General features: G+C 38.4%; 1 protein-coding gene across 3 annotated transcripts; it reads left to right on the forward strand.

The window, feature by feature from the left end:
• Nucleotides 1–35: 35 nt before the first annotated feature.
• ALG12 (ALG12 alpha-1,6-mannosyltransferase) lies at nucleotides 36–14,493 on the forward strand. 3 transcript variants are annotated; one of them, XM_079304929.1, is made up of 10 exons: nucleotides 36–271; nucleotides 3,920–4,109; nucleotides 4,254–4,386; nucleotides 4,910–5,083; nucleotides 6,437–6,631; nucleotides 7,963–8,066; nucleotides 8,517–8,740; nucleotides 9,456–9,625; nucleotides 9,810–9,885; nucleotides 13,176–14,493. In XM_079304929.1, the coding sequence occupies exons 2-10, from the start codon at nucleotides 3,945–3,947 to the stop codon at nucleotides 13,405–13,407; spliced, it is 1,473 nt and encodes a 490-aa protein (XP_079161055.1). In that variant the 5' UTR covers nucleotides 36–271; nucleotides 3,920–3,944; the 3' UTR covers nucleotides 13,408–14,493. The 3 variants fall into 3 exon arrangements, with proteins under 3 accessions (XP_079161055.1, XP_079161056.1, XP_079161057.1); XM_079304930.1 differs by lacking the exon at nucleotides 36–271 and adding an exon at nucleotides 1,028–1,052; XM_079304931.1 differs by lacking the exon at nucleotides 36–271 and adding an exon at nucleotides 1,078–1,297.
• The last annotated feature ends 5,651 nt before the right edge of the window (nucleotides 14,494–20,144 follow it).

The raw sequence follows: 20,144 nt of genomic DNA on the forward strand, positions 1-20,144 counted from the left end.
AGAGCTGGGCGGGGCAGGGCTTTTGAGCGAGAGACGCCCATTGGCCGCCATCATGGGAAAGGGCAGGCACCGGCTCCGTAGGGGCTTCAGAGCCGCGCGCCATTTGTATTTGTGTTTGGCGGCCGCCTCCGAGACCTTCTGTTGCCGGGGGCGTGCCCTGCCCTCACCTAATATGGCCGGCGGGGGAGGCGGTCACGTGCTCGCGGGGCCGGCGCTGCCGCTCCCGCGCTGCCGGCGCCCTCTGCGGGGCGGCCACGTGCGCGCGCGGGCGGTGAGTGAGGCCGGGCCGCGGGCGCTGCCCGGGCCGGCGGGGCGGGCGGCGGGAGGGACGGGCAGGGAGAGCCGCCGCCTGCCCGTGCCTTTGCTGCGGCCGGGCCAGAGGGCGCTCCCGGGAGCCCCGCCGGGCGCTGCCAGCTCGCAGCTGGCCGCCCCAGCTCTCCGTGGTGTGGCGGCCGGGCAGGGCAGGGCAGCCGCTCCTGAGGGGTGTGCGCGGTGCCTGCCCTGCCGCGGGGCCGGGCGGCCTCGGGGCGGCGCCGGCGGCCGCGGCATCGGCGGGTGCTGCTGGGTCTCGGCCCGAAACGCGCACGGAGCCCCCTCACAGGAGCGAGCTGACGCGGGCGGCGCTGCAGACCGGGCTGGGCTGTGTGGGCTGCTCTGGGCTCGGCCGGCGGGTGTGCGGGTGTCCTGCTGCGGCCGGAGTGCCCGGGAACCATGAGGGCTGGCGGGCAGGGCAGGGTGTGCGGGTTGCATTTGGGTAGGTGTCAGTCGAGAGCATCCTGCATGCTTGTTCCCCGGTCCCAAGAGTACCATTTCCCCTCTATCGCTGCATCTTACCTTTGTGTCTGGTAGTGTGCCACACTGTGTCTCCTGCCTCAACTTTCCCTTCTTTTTTCCCTCCAAGTTTTTTTCTTGGATTTTTTTTTTTTTTTTATTTTTACAAGTCTCAAAACTTATGAGGAAGTGTATATAAGAATAGTAGCTGTAGCTTTTTCCTAATACGAGAAGAAAAAGCATTCCCAGCAACTACAAGGTTTATATCGGACCTCACTGAGGTATTAACTGTAGAGCGAACTTGGAAGAGCTATTAAAGCAAAAAAGCCATGGAAATTGAAGAACGTATAAAATGGGTTTTGCCAAGGCTAGGTCAAGCTGAAGGGGGAAGGTTTTATGCTGGGGTGCGCTTGGTGGTTCTGCTCGGATGCCGCCGTGTGAGGAGGTGAAGTGACTGTGGACAGGTTTAACATGCAGTTTGGCTGCCAAACTCTATCATGGCTCTTCTGAAGCGTGTCTGAAAAATGTAATTGAGAGAAATATGGTAGGTTTTTCACGGGAAGAGTAAAAAAATATATGTGAAATAATGATACTTCTACTGAAAAAGTATAAAACAGCAACAAGCCATTTTTGATGGAAGTACCTTAGGTTTTTTGGGGTTTTTTTCCTCACCCAGTGTAATCCCAGGAAAAGATAAATCCTTTGTTTTAAAAACTCCTGCTCTTTTGTGATTCAGTCTTGATGTAGATTCCTGTGGATGTGTTGTAGAGGCCTGAGGAAGATTTTTCTGAAGTTGCCAGAATGTAAACAATGGCAAATCTATGCGTAGTTGCTTATGATTATCTAAGCCTCATTATTAAATTATTTTATTAAGTGAAAATCTGCTTCTGTTTTTGGCATTTAAAAATAAAAAAAAAATAGTTGCAAGTATTTGCTTTTATATAGCAAATTTATTTTAATCATCAAATTCAGTGTTGACCTGTCTTCATAAATTCCACTTGAATTTTGATGCTTGACAGCATCAATTGTCAACAGAGCAAGTTATCTTGAATCTTGACAAGACCACTGAATTTATTAGGCTTTATCTCAGAAGCCTGTATGTTGTCTTCATGCTTTGGTTTTTTATCTTCTAGCATGTTTCCCTTCAGGGAATTTCAGTATTTGTAATGCATATAATTATCTTCAAGATGTACAAGTATGCTGGCATGCTTTTTTTTTTCAGGCATAAAAAAGGATTGTAGTCAACAAGATAAAAAAAACCGCTTGTGATTAAACTGTGTATGGGACACGTATCTTCACTTTCATTCTGATTTAGGAAGCTGGGGACTGATTACTCATGTGGTTATCAGCTAAAGATAATAGAGCAGGCTGTGTTGTAGATCGGTTGGAGGATAATGAATGCAGTATTTATAGGTGATTTACAGCTCGGTGTTATGCAGATGGTGTAGTTAAGAAGGAAAAAAAAATGCTTCTTGGCACTTGAGTCCTTTTATAAGGATTTATTGGGTCCTAAAGTACCTGCAATGTTAGGAAACTGTGAATTTGGAGTCAGAAATACCTACCTTGCAGGTGAATATCCTGTTTCACCTGATGCATGAGCTACTCAAGAGCCATGTTGCTGTGTGTAGCTGTGGATGACCCTTCAGTGTCCATTCTTCTCAGTTCAGCTTGGCCAGTAACATGAGATTCTTCTGCTTTATTGGAAGAATTCGGCAAGATTGCCTTCTATAGACAAGATTTTGTGCAACATAAATTGCCTGTACAGGGACTTCATTCCTGCCAGACACTTTTTGAGGTATCCTGGTGTGGGAGATCAGACCTCAAAAAGTGGGACTGATTCTCAATTCCTGTATCCTGGTGTCAGTCCCATTCCTCTTTTCCCACTCCTGTGGGAAAACGATTCTGTTGTAGCATAAGCCATCATTATCTATTCTTGTAAAGAAGTAATACTAGCACGGGTTAAAAAAGCTATTCCCACTTCCTGGAATGAAGGGTTTGTTTAGGCTCCTGACAATGCTCTATCTTTCACCTCAGGCTTAGAGCTTCAGTTATAGACTGCAGCAGAAGCAATCATCAGAAAAATAAATGCAGTCAGTGAGACATTTAAAATAATATGCAGATACATGCAATTTACAGGGAGTACACAAATTTCAGGATTTATTGGTGCTAGTTGTGAATAAAAGGAACATGAGCTCACTCATTTTTGATGAGCAGCACAAACATTGGTTCAGGAAAAGGTAGCTCTAGGAGGCAGTTGCTAAGTGATCCCAGGAAATCTACCAACTACCTTACATCTCTTTGGACATAATTTAGACCAAAACATAGGAGAAAACATCTCTAACCAAAGCTGCAGTTATACCTTAGAAGTGCTTGTTTTGAAATTTGTCTCTGTGAGAACAGAACAAGAATAACAATAAATAAAATCTCTTGCTTTTTATTAAATTGTAAACTTACAAAAAAATGGGAAGCTTAAATTAAAAGAACATGAAATAGATTTGCTCTGGCATCACCTGGACATGTGATTTTATGATAAAATCATAAAAATAATGATAAAATACAACATAAATACTACCCTAAGCATGGCTCAGCAGTGTTGTGAAATGAAGCACTAGGGAGAGATGGCCTTCATTTCTGGGTACAAGTCTGAGGTGTGGGCTACAGAATGTCTCTTGCCATAGTGATGTGTGTGGGTGCCACAGGGGATTTGTCCTTCTCTGGCCGAGTCCAGACCTAGCTGCTGGCAAAGTCAGGAAATTAAAGTACTCTGTCCTGAATATTCTCATCCTTGTGGATTCTCTCCCACTGGTTTTGGAGTCCTAAACAAACAAGAGAGAGTATGTTCTAAAGATCAGGTGTAAATCCAGTGTGTAGTTAAAGTGAGGGTAAATTACAAAGCTGTCCCACAAATCACAAACATAACTGAGGTGACACTCAGCTGTGGGGCAGTACGGAATGCAAAGGGATATGGATACCTTAATTTCTGGAATGTAGTAAAAATTTACTGGATATTTTGAGTTACTAGTCTTTGTTTAAACTTTTCAATTCCTGTAGTACATTTTCCTTGCATCATCAATCTTCTTGTGTGGTTGTACACTTCATCCCATGTTGTTTATGTAACTTTTAAAAATTTTCTTTTTATTAATAATAGAATATATCTGAATTTCATACCAAATATGGCTCAGAAGAGGAGCTCGAGTGGGCGGTCATTCCTGTTGCTGCTGCTGCTTATTGTGGTGGCCTTTGTTCATTTAACTGTCTGTCCTTTTACAAAAGTGGAGGAAAGCTTTAACCTACAAGCTATCCATGATGTGGTGTACCACCAGCTGGACTTGGATAAGGTAAATTGAAAATAAAATCTTCATTTTTGGACAGTGTTAAAGACTGCAATTTCCTGCAGTATCTGTAGGAAAATAGGGCGTGAATATGATTTATTTTCCCTTGTTTCTGATTTGCCTATTTTAAGTAGGTTCTCTTTTTTGCAGTATGATCATCATGAATTTCCTGGAGTTGTCCCAAGAACGTTCCTTGGACCAATTTTTATTGCTGCTCTTTCCAGCCCAGCTATCTACGTACTTTCTGTGCTAAGAATGTCCAAGTTTTATTCCCAGTTGATAGGTATGAGAACTTCAGATCCTCAGAGATGTCACCCATTAGAGCATCAGTTAAAACATTGTTGCTACATTTGGATCAATGGTTAAATTGTGATATTCTTTTCATCAAAGAAGGAAAGCCCAGACTGTGTTACTTGGGTCCAGCATGGCCATTCAGCTCACTCTTTGGGCAGTGTAGCTAACAGCACATAGAAAGTCTGTTCTAACATATGTCAGGCAGCGTCGAAAAAGCAAATGTCTCAAGTCTCTGAAGAGAGTATACTCCTGTATATGCTTCAGAAAGGATTGTTAAATTTGGCATGGAAGCATTGACCTTTGTGCAGAACTACCAGACAGGTTAAAAGTAGATTAGAATAGATGAACTAAATTGAGTTTTCTTTGGCTTTTTGTTTCTTTGAAGGTAGTTATATTGTGGTATATTATGTATTAATCTTCAGAACATCATCCCACTACATTATATAACATGGCCATTCATCGGTGATCCATCTGATGCTATTCTTTGATTTCCATTTTTATTCTCCTGATAGTCCGAGGAAGTTTGGGGCTCAGTGTGATTTACACGTTATGGAAGCTGCAGAAAGAAGTTAGAAAACAGTTTGGAGCAACTACAGCATCAATCTTCTGTCTCATCACTGTTACTCAATTTCATTTGATGTTTTACTGTACAAGAACCCTCCCTAATGTGTTTGCACTTCCATTTGGTAGGTATTTCATGGGGAAAAAAATTAAAACCTAAAACTTATGTTCAAATGTGTCAGTAGTTAAAGCACACAAAAGTTATGGTCAAAACGAGTTAACATATCCACTTGATTAAACTGTGTGTTAACAAGACTAGAAAGCTTGATATTTTTCTCTTTTTTTACCATATATGCTTACAATGACTGTTGAATCTAGTTTTATTGAATGTGAGTACGTGTGGGTTTTGTCAGATGGCTTTGATTAGCTAGAGGTTTGAGTACACATCTAATGCATAAAGCATGGAGTTATAAAAAGGGATGAGATATACCTGCAGTTCAAAAAAGCCCTGTGAACTTGGCCTGCACTTTTTCATGGGAGTGCAGAAGAAATTCCTACTGCAGCATCTCCACCTTCCTTTTCTGGAGCTGTCTACAAATGCAGCAGTTTCTATACTTAAGAGTAAAAAAATTTAAAAAAAACAAAAAAAAAACCCAAAACAAAGCCAAACCCTTTTTTTACATGTAAAGTTTTCACCCAGAGCTGATGAAGAGGAAAATAACCACATGTGACAGATATTAACTGAGTCACTAAATGCTTCACTGCAAGTTGTTCAGCTAATAAAATTGTGAGGTTGATGTAAGAATCTGTATGGATGAGAAATGAGAAACAAAAACAGATTTATTGTCAGATAAACTGACAATAATATAGTAATGTTTCAGATAACTTCTGCATAAATTAAAAAAAAAGGTTTTTCATTATTTTGTACCTTAGTATTTCATGTTTTCCTTAGGATCCTTAGCACTTTACTATGTTGAGATTTAAACTAAAAGTAGAGACAATCTGCAGAGATATGTGTCCCACCTAATAATGTAAATGAGTTTATAGATCGTTCTCCCTGATCAGTAGTCTGTAGTCTCATTTTTATGTTTGAAATGGGTTTGTATTGTCATGAATATAGAATATACTTAGCCAAGAGAATAAACTAACTGCCCAGCTGATATTGAGCAATAATAATTATGAATCATAGTTTGAGAAGATTTTAGTGTTCCCTTAAGGTTTATTTTCCTTTTCCCCCGCCTCAACAGCTATTAAATATACTGCCTAGAAAGAGTTCCCATGTTTTCCTTCTGTGGTTATACTTTTCCTAATTACTTAAGCATCAATGGTATAAAGCTGTGCATTATTCCAAATTACATTTCTCTAACAAAGGAAGAATTTCTGAACTAGAAGTGGTGGGAAGACCAAGAGAGGATTGGTGGGAAGTTAGAGGAACAAGAAGATAGCATTGAGTGTTACCCTTTAGAAAATAAATATTTCAGTGTGTTGGATGATGTGTTTTGGGGTTTTTTGATTTGTTTTGTTGGTTTTTTTTGCAGTGCTCCTGGCATTGACATTTTGGATACAGCAAAAGCAAAGGCCATTCATTTGGTTCTCAGCTTTGGCGATTATAGTCTTCAGATCAGAGCTCTGCATATTCTTAGGCCTCATGCTCCTGGTGACGTTATTAACTAAAAGAATCTCCATTTTCAAGGTGCTTTCTCATGCTTTTCCTGCTGGAATATTTTGGTTGGGTAAGTGTTTTCTTGGAAGAAAGCAAATGACATGAAGCTCAAGTGGAGTTTTGACTGAATTATCTGTTGAATGGCCCTTAAGGGTGTTTTTTGGGAGGTGGCAGTGGAGACAGGGTAAGTGGGGTGTTGTAAGTTGTTTGTTTTAGTTTAATTTTTTTTTTTTTTTTTTTTTTGCTAATAATATGACAAGATTTTTTATTTCTTTGAAAATTTCTGTGTGAGGAAGTAGATGTGTACAGAGCAGAGGAAGCTAGTGTGGCCTCTGTCTTTAGATGCTTACAGTGTGATGTCCTGGTATTAAAGAGGCTAGGATGTGCAAGTTGACTTCAGTACAATTAGTATCTGCTTGTAGCTACTTGTGAATATTATAATTTGTAGTATCTGTTGCTATGGTGATGAGTCCCAGGATAAAATACATGGTGTGACAGACAGAGATATCAAGCAGGAGGGTTCTGGGGAGAGTGCAGTTCAGCTCTGTTATGTTATTAAATTCAATTTAACCTCTCAAGTGATCTCCATACTGGAGAGGTTGAAAAATTCCCTTGTCTCTATCCATCTGTGGAAGACCCATGTGTATATGCACATAAATACTCCAAGCTGCTCTGCCAGCTTACCTTATTAAAAATACTGTTCTCAGATATGTGATGATGATCCCTGGCAGTGTGTTGTCCCTTGCACAGAGTGCACAATACAAACACTAAAACAATTATGCCAGATGCATTTGGTGGCACCTCATGATGTAAGAGTTTGGAGGCCCAATGAGAATTAACCACTGGCACTCCCATTTCTGAACAAAATCCTTAAATACCCAGAGCAGTTTTCACAGAGCTGAGTGGAGGAGATAGGGCTGACAGTTCTGCTGCTTTCTTTTTGCCTTTCATCCCATATTCTCCTTCTCCCTCCACCTAATAATTAGTAGCAAACTTTGATTGTTTTTTCTAACTTTACAAAGAACAATCGTAGCTTTACAGTAAAATTTATTTAACACTATTTGACATTAACATGAACTTATAATTACATTTTATGCTCTTAATACTAAAGCAAAGCTCAATTAAACCATTTTTTTCAAACCTGAGGTTGAGGGGAGGTGAATCCCAATTGGATTCTTGTCTACCATGCTTCTTTTAAGGCTTCTGTTCAGAAGTGCCTCCCTTCCCTGCATTTTCCCTTCAAGACAGACATACTCATCCTTCTCTGTGGTTTTGGGTGAGGCTTACAATGCATGTTTCAGTTCATATTGGTCTCAATATGCTGTGTATGTGCTATTCAGATGTGTTTGCTTTTACCTGGTTTTTAGTTCATGCAGATTTGTATCTCTTTAATTCTTTTAGGGCTAACAGTTGCTGTGGATTCTCTATTTTGGAAGCAGCTTGTGTGGCCTGAGGGGAAAGTGCTCTGGTACAACACAGTTTTAAACAAAAGTTCCAACTGGGGAGTATCCTTTGAAACATCCAGAGAAAAAGAACACTACCAGCCAAAGCAAAGACTTTATGTGACTTACTCCTGAGACTCAGGATGTTAGATTCTACTTTTCATTATTTAAAACTTATGAGACAATGTCTGTCTTTTAAGTGTTCTTGCAAATTGTAGGTCTCCTCTGCTAACTTTTTTTCTTGCCAGTCTATGTCCTACCAATATAAAGCCAGTTTCTTCCCCTTGGTTTTTCATGTTGCCCATCATTAGTGCAATTTGATATGCCTCTGTTGGGTGATGTGAATGTAATTAAGCAATTACTTTTAGTTTTCCAAAGATAAGACAGGAAATGAAAGGCTGGAAGAATGTGTATACAGAAAGTGTACACATATTTGCAAAATTTGTGGGTACAAATGTAAAGAATACTTACATGTTAGCAGTGAAAGCATCCTTAACTCTTTTCACCTTGAAGACCTCTCCCTTCTTGTGGTACTTCTATTCAGCCCTGCCTCGTGCCTTGGGATGCAGCATAATATTTGTACCTTTAGGAGTAACAGAAAAGAGAACTCGGATTTTACTTTTGCCAGCACTGGGCTTTATTTTCTTGTATTCGTTTCTCCCACACAAAGAGCTGCGTTTCATCATCTATACTTTCCCTGTTTTCAACATAGTGGCTGCTAAAATGTGCTCACGAATGTAAGTTCAAAATCCTGTTGTTTGTTGGTGTTTTTTTCCTCTGAAAATGCAAAAGGAAAATGATTTGTACTATTTCTATGCGCTTTTTTCCATCTTGAATTTTGGATCATATTAAAATATTCATATGCTGTAGAAAGGAGTTTGAGGTTCTTGTACCCATTTGACTGCAGAGAGAAGTGGAAACAGAGAAGTCAAATGCTTTGATGGGACTCTTTGGGAAGTCTGAAGGAGAACTGAGAATAGAGCCCTGATTTTACTGTTATGCTGTTACATGCAACTTATTTTATCTACTGAAGAGACATTGCAGTATACTCCTGAGCTGTTAACGCAGCTTACCTCAGGAGATGGTTTAATACACAGGTGAGGCTTGTGAAACATGGAATTAAATAATTATGTTTGGGTATATTGAGTAAACAAATTGAAGTTCAGAGTTTAACTTCCACTATGAATATATTCTCTTTCAAAGAAGGTTTTAAACACAGAAATATTTAGCTTTATTAATAAGTTTGTCTTAGCGTTTTTAATGAGAATATTATAATTTAAATGTCGCAAGAAGTTAATCTTCTAGAAATTGGTAATAAATACATGCCATACAGGATTAACAAAATTTGCATTAATCTTTATTATCTAGAATTGGAGTTTCCATAAAAGCTGGTACAGCCAGTATGAATGAAAATAACAGTATATTCTTCCTTGTTTTCCTCTTCCTCAACAGTCTGAATAACTACCGGAGATCCTGGCTGTACAAACTTGGATCTTACTTTATTGTAATACATCTTCTACTCAATGCTGTTTATTCAGGAACATCTTTATATGTTTCACATTTCAATTATCCTGGAGGAGTGGCAATTCAGAAGTTGCATGAGTTGGTACCTTCAACAGCAGGTAGGTAAAGCTGTCTTGAGGTACGTTCACCTAATTTTAATTTCAGTGTATCTTTTCATGTATTGAATACTGCTTCTTCAAACTAGGTACATGCATCTTCTTTGTTACTACTTAGTTAATTTATTATTAATCAGAGTGTACCTGGAGGAATTTTGAAACTGTTCTATTTTCTTTGTTGATGTAGATGTCTCTGTTCATATTGATGTGGCTGCAGCGCAAACAGGAGTTTCTCGATTTCTAGAAATCAATTCTGATTGGAGGTATGTTCTGTAAGAGGTGTTTTGATCTGAGGACAATTGCCTGCTTTTTCCTTCTTTGCATATGCACAGGGACAAGCATTGCAAGCACAATTTCTGCTACAGCATAATTATTAAACTAGCTAAAGAACAGTATGAATCTTCAGAGAGTTTTTGATGTCTGCAGTGCTGCCATTTCAGAAATAAAGCACTGCAATGTTTTTTCATTATTTTGGTTGATTCTGATTTGCCTATACAGCATAGGAGATTTCAAAGAACAAGAGGAAATGGCCTCAAGTTGTGCCTGGGGAGGTTTAGGTGTGATACTAGGAAAAAATTCCTTCATGGCAAGGGTTGTCAAGGATTCGAACAGGCTGCCCAGAGAAGTGATGGAGCCACCATCCCTGGAAGGGTTAAAAGTGTGGATAAGTTGGGGCCATGGCTTAATGGTGGATGTGGTGGTGGTGCTAAGGTGATGATTTGGCTTGATGCTCATAGACATCTTTTCCAGCCTTAATGATGCTGTGATTCTAAAGACATCAGAAACTGCACAAAAATTGTTAGCTTACCAAAATTTATGCCAATGTGTTTAATGTGGCTAGGTTTGATACCCCACCAGACCTTGTGAAACAGAGTTGTTCTTAGCAGAAGAGTGCATATAATGATTTGTTTGTCTGAATGATGTGTGACAATGTGAGCCTCATGCACATTTTAATATTGAAAGTCTGTTTTTATGTGGAACATCCTTCATATTGATAACATTGAAGCTGCTGCTGTGTACACGTTCATTAGCTCTGAGGGAAGGCTGTTGAGTGCTTTGCTACTATGACCAGCAGTAATACATAGATACTTCTTAAGAGTTGGAATATTGGAATTAACAGTAGGAGACATTGTGGGGTGGCATCATTTGCTTTTCCAAATGAAAACCAAAAAAGAAACCTTTCTGATTCTTAGGCCTACCTCTTCAGCTGAAGTATAACTTTTTAATTTAAATAAAAACGATCTTAAGGATTCATTAGAAGGTGACACACACCTTCCCTCCATACTGCACAAAACAAAAGCATATAAGCAGATTTTAAGAAGTATTCTGAGCATACCATTCTTTTTCTCCAGTTACAGTATTCGAGATCAGATGAACAAACATAATTTAATTATTGGTATGTTTAGAGATAAAAGTACTTTGGAAGTAGAGCAGAAGAAGGGGAAAGAATGCTTCCAAGGGAATTACAAAAATCATTGAAAGCTGATGATTCATCAGATAATTGCAATCCATAACCAAAAGTGTTTTACAGTTATCAGTTTACAGTAGTGTGTTCAGATTAGATCTATTTGCCTCAAGAAAAATGCAGGCAATCTATTATTTTTCTTCAAAGGGTGATTGAAAGGAGCTTGATGCAGGTTCTTACATGGAACAGGTGTTATAATCTTGTCTTCAATTAGTGCAGTCTCTTTGAACCCTGAATAAAGATGCTGTGTAAGCTTAAAGTATTTAAAAATAATAAAATTCAGAAATGCTTGCAGCCAGATGAAAGGCCTTTTACTTGCTGATGAAGAAGATGCAAAATTAGTAGTTGGTAAGGTTGTTACAAAGTAATGCTGTTCCTTCTGCCAGTTTGCATGTATCTACCAACCTAAGGGGAATTGTGATATTTTTGGAAATAGCAGGTGAAATTAGCATGCAATTGTTTTAGAAGAAGAAAACACCTGTTCAGTGTGCAAAGTCTAATTCTGCATCATATGGTGTATTTAGTGACACTTAGGAATCTTGTCAGCCTGAGTTGTCAAAATTTTAGTTAATTTTAGTAAACAATCCACACAAAACCTCTAGTTTTCAAATATCTTAAATGTTGATGGCTGCCCTGTCAGGCAGGATTACAAAAATCTCAGAATATCAGTAAAGATTTTTTTTTCAGGTAATTCAGGCAGATGAGAGGCCAGGCCTGCAAAGACGCAGGCTGGATTTAATCCTAAGTGAATTTAAGGTGGATGTAGGGCTGGGATTGCACTGCTTACCTACCTGTATCCACATCTGCAAGGAAAGTCACAGCCTGAGTAAAATACCTGTGAAACATGAGGAAGGGTTCAGGTGCTTAAGAATAGGAGTTCCAAGTGCTGGTAGAACTCAGTTCATGGAACAGGGCAGCAGAAAAGGTGAAGAATGGGGCACTGCTCTTCACTCAGGTTAGTCTAACAGTGGTTTGTGGAGTGTTTTGGAGTGACCTTACGTCTTCCTCCTTTGAAGTTGCTGGATTGAGGACTCAATCAGGCTGCTGTGTCCAGTATGAATATCCTTACCCTTAAGCTGCTGTAAACTGCACCTGACTCTACTCAGTGAATGAACAAATAACTATTGCAAAGTAGAACCATGTCCTCATGACACAGTGAGGATGATCTGTCTCAAATCCTAGAAGATTAAAGGGATTCATACAACTCTTAGGAGATAATGAACTTCAGTTTTGGGCTTAGATCAGATGAAGAGTGACTGAAACTAGATCTTGCACATCCCTGCCAAATGGTTGTCACTTGTTTTCTCATCCTGTAAATTCCTTCAACAGCTAGATTAAACAAATCCTTTTAAGAAATGACTGTAAGTGTATATAATAAATAGTCCTAGAAGTCAGTAGTTGCTTTTAAATATTTTTTAAATTTATATATATAATTTATATGTATTCTAGTACTTAAACAGCTTGTGAAAGATGACCCAAAGTGATCTGCCCAAACATGTAGTAGATGAGGGAACTGCACTTAGAAATAACAAGTGCCAAATTAGTATTGTAATTGCCAGGCTCTTTCTTTCCTCCAGTGTTCAAGGAAGTCTTCTCCTTGCTATTCTCTCAGACTCTAATGTATGACTACTGGAACAAAAAGGTTTCTGCTTAAGTACCAAATAAGGTGTTTTTTGGAATTACTTAAAAAAACCCCAACAAACAAAAATCAGCAAAAAAACCCAAACAAAACCAAACCAGAACTTTCACATTTGTCCAAATGCAATTCTTGTATAGTAGAACTTTAAAATGATTTAGTTTCCTATAATCTTAAGCTTGGGAGTCTTTTTTCCACTAAATTCAAATAGGGAACTTGTAAGAAATTTTGTGATTTATATCACAATAGCAACAGAAAGACTTGCAGGGAATAACTGAGTCCCTACATTCTTCAAAAGTATTTCTTCCTCCAGTTCTATTTAATCAGGAGATACAATTGAGAATGTTAGTTTCTTCTTGTGTTTCATCTTGGGTGCTACATGCATCTGCAATAATGACCATCTTTAATAGGTAAAGCAAGGAATAAAAATAAACCTTCTTTATTCTTCACAGGTATGACAAAAGAGAAGATGTTAAACCAGGAGACCAGTTGATGTTTTCTTACACACATATACTGATGGAAACAAATCCTCTTCAAATATCACATTACAAGACAACCCACAGGCCACTGGCAAATATACCTGGCATCAGTAAAATTGGGTTGAACCTTACTGCGCTACCTCCTTTTACTTTAAACTTGAAACCAAAATTAGTACTGTTGGAAAGACTTCCTCTATCATCTTGACTGTGAATTTTAAGTAAGTCTTTTGATGTGATTTTGCTGATGACTGAACTGTACAAGACAGCAAGTTGTCATTCCAGCACTGCAACTCAGTTTCTGTGGAAAGGCACTGAAAATCTCTGTACCAATTGGTATTTAGCTCCGTCCTGTTTCTTACATAAATAATACAGTGCATTCCTAGTCAGTACATACTCAGTATACTGACTTGTATTGTTAGATGTTTGAGAGAGGTTGCCTGCAAGTTTAGTGGTATTAAGTAAAACCTGTCTACTTGGTTTGGTAGTCTGTTTCATCATGTAGCACAGGTATGTCCTAATCATCCTATATAAGATACAAAAGCAACATGTTTGTGCTAGGGCAATAATTGGATATGTAATCTGTGTGTGCAGAGATGTATTACTTTAAGTATCTGCAGCATTGTAACCCCCTCAGCTGTCAGATTGCCTGTGTGAAACCTAACGATGTTATCAACATAGGAAAGCCATATTCATTGTATCTTCATCATAATACCTAATTGTGCCCTATAGGCTACCAAACTAATGAAACATTCACTTAAAAAGCAGTTGGGCCTCTTGGTAAGTGCTGTTTCATAACAGATTTGAGTACCAAGGATGATTATCTTCATTCCAACAGCTCATGAAAAAGCAGTAATTTGGATTTCCCGGGAAAAAGCATTTTTAAAATAACGTTTCCTCACTTGTGTTGTAATGATAGCTTAATTAGCAGTGCAAAAATTTACCTATGAAAATGTCCACTTTAAGATAGATGCTATTTTTCTTTTTTTTTATTAAGCGATCCCTTTGGAAAGGAATACTCTAATGTGCCATGTGCTGCATTCTATAAACTAGAGTAAGATTGCATGCTCTGTAGGTTCTTTATTAGATGTTTTTGTTAAAAATGTCTTCATAGATTGCTGAATGGAATGAGGAAAAAAGGTTAGAATTTTGTTTAGAGCCAGTTGTAACGTGACAGAAGTTCCATTAGTGTAAAATGTCAGAATCACTGAAATTATCATGGACAGAAAACTATTCCTTGCTGACTGAAAACTTGAGTAAAATATAATTATGGAATAAAATGCTTTGGGTTTTTTGTTTTGTTTGTTTTCTTTTTATTCTTAAACTTGCTTGATTCAGGAACTACCTCTCAGTTTGTTTCAGTTTTTGGGACCATGTTTTCTTTTTATCCTCTAGATTATGTATCAGTGGAACTGATCTGGTGGGGTGGAGCTTGCTCTCTCCTGGGTGGCTGTTGTTGCCCAGGCTTCCTTGGCCTGAGCAGATCTGGCAAAGGAAACCTGCAGAACTTGTTGGTCCAGTCTCTGGCTGCTCTTGAAATTTAAATCATTCAAGTGCTATCTCTTTGACTTGTCTTTGGAAGAAAATGTAGCTTCCTCCAGAGCCAGTTTGAACATCAAACAATTCACAAGAGACAGAAGGAAATACATGTGCAAATAGTTGCAAATTTGGAACCACACAAAGGAAAACTTCTGTTTAAGGATTTAGGTAAGCTTCATGTTAAGGCTAATTACTGACTTCATGTAACTCCCCCACACTGGAATCCACAACTCAAGAACCCAAACTAAAATTTACCTGCCCAGGTGTATACAAATGTGTGTGTGGTTGATTCAGCTTTCCATATCCCCAGTTGTCAGAATCCCTCTGCAGGAACTTGCTTCTCACCTACAGAGAAAACCTAGGGCTACCATGCTTGCAGAATAGGCATCTCAAACTACTGTCTGAAGTGGCACTGAGTATGTTACACGAGGCATTTGAAAAGTTTCATGTTGCTAAATGTCGTACTCACATCATATAGAATCCTTCCACAGACTTACTCTGGTGTGAAGGTGCTACCTATGGGACCTAAACTAGGGATAGTGTTCAGCTGTGGAGCTCATGTTCCTGTTCACAGCCTCAGCACCCAGCTCAAACTGGCCTTTGACTCTGGGGTAGAGAAAGATGAAATGCATACAAGGAGATAGGAAAGAGATTCTGGATTTGAAGTTTATTTGGGTCCTGTTACATCTTCCTCTCTATCAGAAGTTATTGAAAGTGCTTGATTTGAAAATCTGCAACTTTGGTTTTATAGCTAAAAGGGCTAGATTGTGACCCAACCAGTGCATGGAACACCACAATACCTGTGTCTATGACCTTTGTAACAGCATGTGTCAGGGCAGGATTAAGTTGGATAATAGGAAAAGGTTCTTCACCCAGAGGGTGGCAGGGCACTGGAAGGGGCTCCTCAGGGAAGTGGTCACAGCACCAACCCTGACAGCTCAAGAAGTGTTGGGACAGGTGCTGTGATTGTTGGAGATGTCCTGTGCAGGACCAAGAGATGAACTTTGATGATCCTTGTGTGTCCTTTCCAGCTCATGTATTCCTTTCTAACTATGATTCTATGGGTACCCACCTCAGACACAGGCCATGAATATTATGGTGGTCCACACTTGGAATAAGCAGGGGCAGCTGGCAAACTGGGATGAAGATTACTGCAGTTTTTCCCTAAAGGCTGCTTGAATAAAACAAGCCATCCTTGGAACAGAAACTGAAGCCATCTTTCTCTTAAGTCATTTTCTCATCTCTAAGTCTTGTGTTGCCTTTCTTTAGCTCCACAAGAATAAGAGGGTTTATTTTCTCCTTAATATAAATTAATATTCAGTGCACTTGCATGGAAGAAAAAAATTCCCTTAAATACAAGAAGGCATAAAGTAAGTGTCTTGCTCCTTCTACAAACTTGAAGTCATGTATTATAAGTTTTTCTGCATTTGGGGGGCATAGGAGGGAAGCACCAAGTTACAGAATGAATGGGGCAGATAGGAGGACAGAGACTAAACACTTGGGATTTTTGAAGGGACTTTAAAGTAAAAAAATTTCTCATACCTATTAAAGTTCTTCAAAGGAAAATACCTTTTGATTTGACTGATTGCAATCCTACCATAAAGTTCAGCTTTTCTTAACAAAAACAGAAATAAGGTGAGCATATTGAATTAACTGAAGGTTGAATTAACCTGAGTTAAGCAAAAATATACTATAGTTCATCTATAGTTCTGCTATAGAATGAGATTTATTTTAGGGTGTCTTGTTTAAAATCCCCAATGGTCAAATGTTGTGTAGCATCATACAACTTAATTTCTTGGAAGCAATGCTTGTTCCTGTAAGAAGTCCAACAGATTATTTGGACGAAAATACATCACTGTACCATTTCACACAGAGAAGATGAATAATCACAATCTTATACCCTGAGATGTAGGATGTTCTTGTTATAAAACTAAATAAAGTAATGCATGGAAAAAAAGTTGTGGAACTTGCCAATAGAGGATATTTCTGGAAGCTGAAAGTAAAATCTGCTCCAAAATAAAGGTTAACTGATGATTCTTGCATCAAGAATGAAAAGAACTAAAGATCAAGGAACAACTTCCAGTTCATGCAGTCTCTAATATCAAGAGCTGGAAAAAAACAGACTACACTGACCTTGTACCTGCCCTAAGTCCTTGCTATGGGACTTTCTCAAGCTGAATTGGGGTGAGGAGACATCGAGAATGGTTGTACTGGATCTGACATTCCCATAATGTTAAGGAGCTTGAAAACTCATGAGTTCTTAGTATTGGTTTGCTGTATCAATTTCAATGCAAGACAGTGTGTTTTCTTTTCATCTGACAGCATTTTTTCATAATGTACACAGAAATTCCAGGAATTACAGTCTATTGTTGTTTCCCTCTACTACGTGTGCTCACTCTTATATATTCCCATTCTACCACAACCCTCAAAGAGCTTTCCTTTTTAGTATTTAAAGTTTCTTTCTTGTACAAGTGCCATCACTTTGTTTTTGCAAGAAAATAAGACAACTTTTCATATAGCTGAGTTTATGACTGATGTAAGTAAGTGTTCAGCCACAGTTATCTCAGTGAGCTGGTTACATAATTAGCCTCAACTACACCAAGACTCATGTTAAAAGGCTGTTAAACAGTGATACGTGAAATGTATCACTATCTGCTTAACATGTGACACCAAAGATTAAAAGAGTATTTGCAAAAATTCCATCAACTACATATAAATACCTCTACAGCGGTTTTCTTAATCTCCTAATTATATATGTGTGATTTCAAAGAGTAACTGGTCCACTTTGTATGCATCTACCTATTATAGATTAGCTCTTTAGATAAACATGAGCAGCTAAAACTACTTTTTGGTTGCTCAATTCTGACCCTTATGATAGAAGGGGCAGCCAGTGTTTCCTCTGAAATTCCACAACTTACTGTCGTGGGCCGTCTTTCACCAATTCTACTTTATTTCAGCTACAGCTGCCCTTGGTTCTGTACCAAGGCTTCACCTGTCAGTTTGTGCCAAGTATAAGGTAAAATTGCTGCCTGAAATGGAATCCATGTTTTCCTTTAAAACTGCCAAGTTAGAAAGTTGGAAGAAGACATTGGTTCAGAGATTAAAAAAAAGGGTCAGGGACAGCTTAAGCAAAGATCCAGCCTTTAGAACCCAAACTGATAGCTGAGTTGGGGACATCATAGTGGTTACTGTTTTCTGGTTGGCATTTTATGAATTCACTTTTAACTCATTTTATGAAATCACTTCTGGGTCAGCTTTGCAATGAAACCAAGAAGGTAACGAATCACTAAGATTTTACTAAGAAAAAAGCAAAAGAGAAATAAGTTTGTGAAAGAGTAAAATGCTTAATTTATAAAATCAAAATAATCTAAAACTAGAAATTGTTATTTGTTAATTATGTATTATATATATGTATTTACATACATTATTTTCCTGTGTTTGGAGGCAATGAAATTAAAGTTTAATCTGGTCAGCTCTGAATAATGGTAGGGAAAAAAGCTACTATAGGGGAGAGATCTCAAAAACTGTAAACACCTACTCTGAGCTGTCATCATCAATTCAATCAATTACATCCTTAACACTAGTCTTGACACTGCTCTAGTTGAAATATGAGTTCTTTACAAATCCAGAAGCTACATTTGGAAAGCAAGGTGAAGATATGAGTATTTGTAGTAAATGCTCACTGGTTAAATTCTGCAAACACGTTTCCTTCACTTGGACTTGGTGGGCAGGGAAAGATGGCACAAATAAAAAGAGACAAATGTGGGGGATTATCTCAGGTTTCTGAAGCATAATCTACATCTCAATAGATACTTTCCATTATACAGCCTTCACAAGATCTGAGTTCTTTGGAAAGGCTGTTGCAGATCTCAACTGCATCACCTTCCTACCTTTATATATATGAACTATTTCTTGCTGCAGTGTATAGTTGTTAAGCCAGTCTGCTTTTAAAAGAAGCAAAAGATGCTTCTTTAGAAGGAAGATGTAAGATTTGTATGATGACCAAGTATCATCTAAACTTTAGTTTCTGTGCTAACACTGAAAAGAAGTCTGCTTACTAAATTTATTTCTGAAGTTGCAAATGTACGGCAAGTATCTGTTTAAGTATCACTGTTGCAGGCTCACCATATTAAGCATTAGGGAACTGTCTGCTGCCACAGGGATTGGTGCAGCACAAACTCAGGTTGATGAGAACTCCCACTGTTTACAGCTTTATTAGTCTGAGGAGAAGCACTGTAAAAATGGGGGGATTTTACCTATTACAAATATGAGATGGGTTGTAAAAACATAAAATTTTAGCAATCACTGAGAATTTACATTAAAAATAATAAGGCAAACCCAACACAAAACACAGTCACTCGATAACTTACCTCAATGAAATTTAATGAAAGCTTTAATGAAAGCTTTCAGCCCTTCTTTTGGAATAATTCTTTTCTCACAGGCAGCAGTGCCTGATCTGAAGGAGATGCTCCTGTAATTCCTATAGAAGGATCAAGGCTTACAACTGAAAACAGCAACTTAATGTTCTCAGTTTCCCTCATATTTATTTAGGAATTAAATGTTTCAATTTTAAGGTCTTTTGAGCCTGCATATTATCTTAAAAAAATATAATATAAGCATTTAATGAATTATTAACCAAGCTGACACTGAAACAGTATGATCTTAAGAACTAAGACCTTTAAAAATCCAAACCAAAATTAAAAACTGAAATCACAGGTATAAATAGACTAACTTCATGAAATTTTACTAGTTCTTGTGTTCTCAGGATGTTTTGACAAAAAGCATGACTACACAATTAATTATCTGTATGACTAAGGAGCAGATTTCGGGCTACAAAATGTCATCACTACAACTTTCCACAAGGGAGTTTGACAGGAGCTACAGCAAAGGCTCCCTTCAGAGGAACCGAGATTCTGGCATCCAGAGATTTTCAGGTGAGCTTTTTCACTGCCAGCATTCCTCCTCGTTTGATGTGACTCCACAATCCTTCAAGTCATAGGCTGTATTTATATTCAAGCCTTGAGTGACAATTATATTGCTTTTTTAAAAAGAAAAACGTTTTCTTCATACTCTCTCCTCTCCATTGGTTTGGAGAGATTAAAAATCTCCTTTACAAGGGTCAAGGTTATATTCACAGTTAAAATGTAGGAGAAAAAACTGAGATAATAATTAACCAGTAACCATTTAAACATGTTTCCCAGTAAGCTGCTTCAAACTCATCTACTTCCAACTATATATAAATGGGACCAAATTGTTTTATTACTGCAGGAAAAATAAGTGCTGTTCTTATGTAACCCTAGAAGATCAAAGAGATGCTGATTGTTGATAGAAATAAACAATATCTTTTAAAATATTGCAGGGTAAAAAGGAGTATTAGTCTTTCCCAAATGCATTATGTACTATTTA

This window comes from Erithacus rubecula (assembly GCF_903797595.1).
Source record: "Erithacus rubecula genome assembly, chromosome: 4".
Taxonomy (NCBI): domain Eukaryota; kingdom Metazoa; phylum Chordata; class Aves; order Passeriformes; family Muscicapidae; genus Erithacus; species Erithacus rubecula.